At 44.2% G+C, this 6,000-nt stretch overlaps 1 protein-coding gene across 1 annotated transcript in view; it reads left to right on the top strand.

The window, feature by feature from the left end:
- The first annotated feature begins 757 nt into the window (after window positions 1-757).
- The window catches only part of GCNT2 (glucosaminyl (N-acetyl) transferase 2 (I blood group)), a 90,093-nt gene continuing 84,850 nt past the window's right edge, over window positions 758-6,000 (top strand). Inside the window, exon 1 of the mRNA XM_030881448.3 lies at window positions 758-1,764. Coding sequence (XP_030737308.1) covers window positions 834-1,764 — 931 coding nt within the window. The 5' untranslated portion in view covers window positions 758-833. The remainder of the gene's footprint in view (window positions 1,765-6,000) is intronic.

The raw sequence follows: 6,000 nt of genomic DNA, 5'->3' as shown, positions 1-6,000 counted from the left end.
TAGGGTTGAGACCTCATGCTACCATGAACTCATTATTGACCCTCAGGCAAGTCAGTGCATGTGTGGGCTTCAATCTCCTCTTGTGCAAAGTGGGTGTAAGGTCAATGCTCACCTCCTAGGTTGTCAGTGAGAAAATGGAGCCAAGAGGGTGATAGAACATCAGTGACAGTTCGTTTTCAAGATGCTCCATTTGTGACTTGAGCGAGCTGGTCTGAAAAAGCTGCAAGATTCCTTCCAATCCCACGTCTCTGAATTCTTGATTTTTATCTTTAGGTAAAGAGAAACCCTGCTTTCAGCAATTCTGGGAGCTGTCAACATTAATATCAGTCACTGCTGGTGGTGACCTGCCTCACAACAACAACATTTGTGACCTGCCTCACAACAACAACATTTTGGGGATGTGGCCCCAAATTGAAGAAATATACCGTCCCTTGTGGTCAAACATGATGTCGGTGATGGTGAGGGTGTCCCTCTCCGGGGTAAAAGGGCTGTAAGACGGACACACGTTCTACCCCCACCCCCCGGGGGAACACCTTGAGTCGGCAGCCGTGACAGATTTGTTAGGGTCTTAACTTGAGATTGACCTGGACCAAGGTGCCTAACACTGCTCAGCTGTTGCTCCGTTGGCCCCAGTGGCTCATGTTCTCAGATCCACTCAATCCCTTCATCGTTAGAGAAGAACTTCAGCTTGTGGTTGATCCACTGTCCCTTAAGTGAGTGGCAGTATTTCTCCTCTTGCTCAAAATAAGAAGTGGGAGTAGATTCCCCAGCAGTCGGGGGATGGACCTGAAGACTGACTTCAGCAATGATATGAAGTGACAAACACAGAAGAGATGGCAGGAAACATGAAGCTGAAGGTGTTTGAGTTCGTTGTAGGGCTTATGGCCGTTTCTCTAATTCTTTTGTTCCTCTATACCAACAATTTAGTCCTGCCAAAATACCTTCCAGCGGGGAAAATCTCAAACTCTTCAGTGCTTGCAGAAGTCTGTGACATGATCATAGCAGGAAAGAAAATCTTGTATGGAAATATACCAATGACACCACTGAGAAACATAACTTGCCAACAATACTTGACCCAGAATCACTACATAATGAAACCTCTGTCCAAAGACGAAGCTGAGTTCCCTTTGGCATATGTCATGGTCATCCACAAAGACTTTGATACATTTGAGAGGCTTTTCAGGGCTATTTACATGCCTCAAAATGTCTACTGCGTTCATGTGGATGAGAAAGCCACCTCTGCTTTCAAGGATTCGGTAGGAAGGCTGCTGAGCTGCTTCGCAAATGCCTTTCTGGCTTCCAAGAGGGAGTCTGTGGTCTATGCAGGAATTTCCAGGCTCCAGGCTGACCTGAATTGCCTGCAAGACCTCATAGACTCAGAGGTTCCCTGGAAGTACGCCATCAACACCTGCGGGCAAGATTTCCCCCTGAAAACCAACAGGGAGATCGTTCAGTATATAAAAGGATTTAAAGGGAAAAACATCACCCCAGGGGTGCTGCCTCCAGCTCATATTATCAGAAGGACCAGATATGTGCACTTGGAGCAGAAATACCAATTGTTTTCCTTCATGCTGTGGACTTGGATAAGAAAAATGTCTCCTCCCCATAATCTCACCATTTACTTTGGCTCCACCTATGTAGCCCTTACAAGAGAATTTGCTAATTTTGTTCTCCAAGACCAGAGGGCCATTGATTTACTTGGGTGGTCGAAGGACACCTACTCTCCTGATGAACATTTCTGGGTGACACTTAACAGGATTCCAGGTATGTGGAACTTGATTTCCATTCTACATAAAGTCTGGAAGTATTTGTGTGTGTGTGTGTGTGTGTGTGTGTGTGTGAGTGTGTGTGTGTGTTTTACACTTTGAAAATATCTTAAATTGCATTATATATATTCACCTATGTTTCCAGTTTTATGGACACCCTGTAGACTGTTTTGTGTGTCTGTTTCAATGGAATTCATATAACCTAAGTTACAGTTCTTACATATCAGTTCTAAGGCTCTGTCTTTGTGACTCTGAAGGACAGGCCTTTGGGGGTGAGATTCAAGGTAAACAGAACTTTGCACTTCCACATTCCGGCTTTTGCTATTCTGCTTTTATTTTTTTTTAATGTTATTTTTTCATATTTATTTAATTATTTATTTGGTTGCCTCAGGTCTTAGCTGCCGCAGGCAGGCTCCTTAGTTGCGGCTCCAGGTCTCCTTAGTTGCGGCATGCGAACTCTTAGTTGCGGCATGCGAACTCTTAGTTGCGGCATGCATGTGGGATCTAGTTTCCTGACCAGGGATTGAACCCGGGCCCCCTGCATTGGGAGCGTGGAGTCTTATCAACTGCGCCACCAGGGAAGTCCCCTCTTATTCTGCTTTTAAACAACAGAGGTAACTCCATTAACTGCCTCTACCTTAAAGAGAAGGAGAGGATTCGCATTAGTATGCTTCCAGGCAACTTTATCCTCCTGGGAATGGAGAGAGTGGTAGGAAGGGGCTGATTTGCTGGAAAACTACTGGAGGGAGGAGGTTGGAAGGAGATGGTTTTCTGGAAACATTACCTCATCTTTTTAATTGAAGTATAGTTGATTTACAACGTTGTGTTAGTTTCTGGTGTATGGCAAAGTGATTCAATTATATATATTCTTTTTCAGATTCTTTTCCATAGTTCCATAGTTTATTACAAGATGTTAAATATAGTTCCCTGTGCTATGCAGTAGGAGCTTGTTGTTTATCTATTTTATCTATAGTAGTTTGTATCTGTTAATCTCAGACTCCTAATTTATCTGTCCCCTCCCTTTCCCCTTGGTAACCGTAAGTTTTTATGTCTGTGAGTCTATTTCTGTTTTGTAAATAACCTCACTTGTATCACATTTTAGATTCCACATACGTGACATCATATGATATTCGTCTTTCTCTGTATGACTTACTTCACTTAGTATGATAATCTCTAGATCCATCCTTTTTGCTGCAAGTGGCATTATTTCATTCTTTTCTATGGCTGAGTAGTATTCCATTGTATATATGTAATCACATGTTCTTTACCCATTTATCATTTTTTAAAATAAATTTATTTATTTATTTATTTATTTTTGGCTGCACCAGGTCTTCATTGCTGCTAGCGGCTTCCTCTAGTTGTGGCGAGCAGGGGCTACTCTTTGTTGTGGTGCGTGGGCTTCTCATTGTGGTGGCTTCTGTTGTTGCAGGACTCGGGCTCTAGGCATGTGGGCCTCAGTAGTTGTGACTCACGGGCTCTAGAGCACAGGCTCAGTAGTTGTGGTGCACAGGCTTAGTTGCTCCGCGGCATGTGACATCTTACCGGATCAGGGCTCGAACCCATGTCCCCTGCACTGGCAGGCAGATTCCCAACCACTGCGCCACCAGGGAAGCCCTCCATTTATGTGTTGATGGACATTTAGGTTGCTTCCATGTCTTGGCTATTGTAAATAGTGCTTCTATGAACACTGGGGTGCATGTATCTTTTCAAATCAGAGTTTTTGTCTTTTCTGGATATATGCCCAGGAGTGGGATTGTAGGATCATATGGTAACTCTATTTTTAGTTTTTTAAGAAACCTCCATAATGTTTTCCACAATGACTGTACCGATTTACGTTCCCACCAACAGTGTAGGAGGGATCCCTTTTCTCCACACCCTCTCTAACATTTATTATTTGTAGACTTTTTTTAATGATGACCATTCTGACTGGTGAGAGGTGATACCTCATTGTAGTTTTGATTTGCATTCTCTAATAATTAGAAATGTTGAGCATCTTTCCATGTGCCTACTGGCCATCTGTATATCTTCTCTGGAGAAATGCCTATTTAGGTCTTCTGTCCATTTCTTGATTGGGTTGTTTGTTTTTTTGTTACTGAGTTGTATGAGCTGTTTGTATATTTTGGAACTTAAGCCCTTGGGACTTCCCTGGTGGTCCAGTGGTTAAGACTCCACGCTCCCAGTGCAGGGGACCTGGGTTCGATCCCTGGTCAGGGAACTAGATGCCGCATACTGCAACTAAAGATCTAGTGCAGCCAAATAAATTAATTAATTTTTTTTAAAAAAGGAAATTAAGCCCTTGTTGGTCACATCATTTGCAAATATTTTCTCCCAGTTCGTAGGTTGTCTTTTTGTTTTGTTTATGGTTTCCTTTGCTGTATAAAAGCTTATAAATTTGATTAAGAAATATTACCTCTATTTAATCCCCAATAGCATTTTAAGATCTAGTAGCCGTGTACTCATGTGGGCTACACTTATGTTTTTTGTTTTTTGTTTTTGCTGTACGCGGGCCTCTCACTGCTGTGGCCTCTCCCGTTGCGGAGCACGGGCTCCGGACGCGCAGACTCAGCGGCCATGGCTCACGGGCCCAGCCGCTCCGCGGCACGTGGGATCCTCCCAGACCGGGGCACAAACCCGCGTCCCCTGCATTGGCAGGCGGACTCTCAACCACTGCGCCACCAGGGAAGCCCTACACTTATGTTTTATATTTCCAGAATCTAGCACAGTGCCTGCATAAACTAAATACACAAAAAATGTTTGTGAATGAATGAATCATTTGATTGGGGTACATGAGATTTCTGTTTCTAAAGGTTTTTCAAAGCAGAGCACTTATTAGTATGTTGTTTCATTATGTGATATACTTACCGGTGATCATGAATTTTCATGTCTTGTTAAGTCATTAGTATCCATGTATATCTTAGTTACAACTTTTAATTTCTTATTGAAGGACAATGTTTCTAATTAATGGTTTGCACTATTTTCCTCAGTTCCCTTCAGTCAAAGGGAAAATGTTTCCAGAATTTAATAAAGTACTTGGCACCCTCTGGCATTTAAAATGTGCTTTATTTGATTAGTCACTCCACACAACATTCCTGTGAGGAATGAACTTCATTCGATAATATGCAAAACTGATAATGAAGCCCTGGACCAGTTAGAAAAGTGATGAGGGGGGCTTCCCTGGTGGTCCAGTGGTTAAGACTCTGTGCTTCCACTGCAGGGGGCGCAGGTTGGATCCCTGGTCGGGGAACTAAGATCCCACGTGCCTCGAGCCATGGCCAAAAAAAAGAGAAAAATTTTGAAAAGTGATGAGGTCATTCTGCAAGTAGTTTCTATGAAAATCCATCTTCCAGAATTAAAGACTGATCTACATGGGCTTCCCTGGTGGCGCAGTGGTTGGGAGTCCGCCTGCCGATGCAGGGGACACGGGTTTGTGCCCCGGTCTGGGAGGATCCCACATGCCGTGGAGCAGCTGGGCCCGTGAGCCATGGCCGCTGAGCCTGTGCGTCCGGAGCCTGTGCTCCGCAGCGGGAGAGGCCACAACGGTGAGAGGACTGCGTACCGCAAAACAAAAAACAAAAAAACAAAGACTGATCTACTAAGTAAATTCAGGTTTTGCCAAACACAAAGCTATTTTTCTGTCTTCCATACTTTTTCAGTCTGGGCTGTTGATGGTCATCTGTTGTAAAGAAGATCTTTCCCCATCCAGCTGGCCAAATAGAGAGTAGGCATCAGGTTCCTCGTAGACTGTGAGCTTTGAGAAGAAATGGGGATACTGCGATCCAGCACCCAGGGACCCAAAAGAGCAGGAGATCCGTTTCTTTGCACTCTGTTCTGATTGAACAGCATATTGCAATCGGAAGGAGGGGGCTAGTGTCTTGCAGCACGTAATTCTCAGTGATCAGAAGCTCAAGGTCTCCCCAGGCTGGGAACACTCGCTGTAGCAGAGACCGTGAGTTCCTGTAACTTCAAACTCAAATCAAGGACTCTGTGGGGAGCAGAGTGGAGGAAGGAAAGAGCAGAAGTCTAGACAGGTGAAGAGCCCAGTTGGCTCTGGGATTGGATCCTTGTTTTACCTTCTCCTTGTGACACCCAACCTCTCAAATCCAGCCAAAACTCAAACCTGAGGCCTTTATGAGCAGAGACATGTTAGACTGTGAAAACCTCTGAGGTTCTTGGGCTCAGCTGCCTCCTGTTAGCCTTTGGCTTTGAAAGCCGAGGGTTGTCAGGTACCCTTTCA

The sequence above is a fragment of the Globicephala melas genome, chromosome 11 (genome assembly GCF_963455315.2).
Source record: "Globicephala melas chromosome 11, mGloMel1.2, whole genome shotgun sequence".
In the NCBI taxonomy this organism is placed as follows: Eukaryota; Metazoa; Chordata; class Mammalia; order Artiodactyla; family Delphinidae; genus Globicephala; species Globicephala melas.
This window is presented reverse-complemented; position numbering and strand designations above follow the sequence as displayed.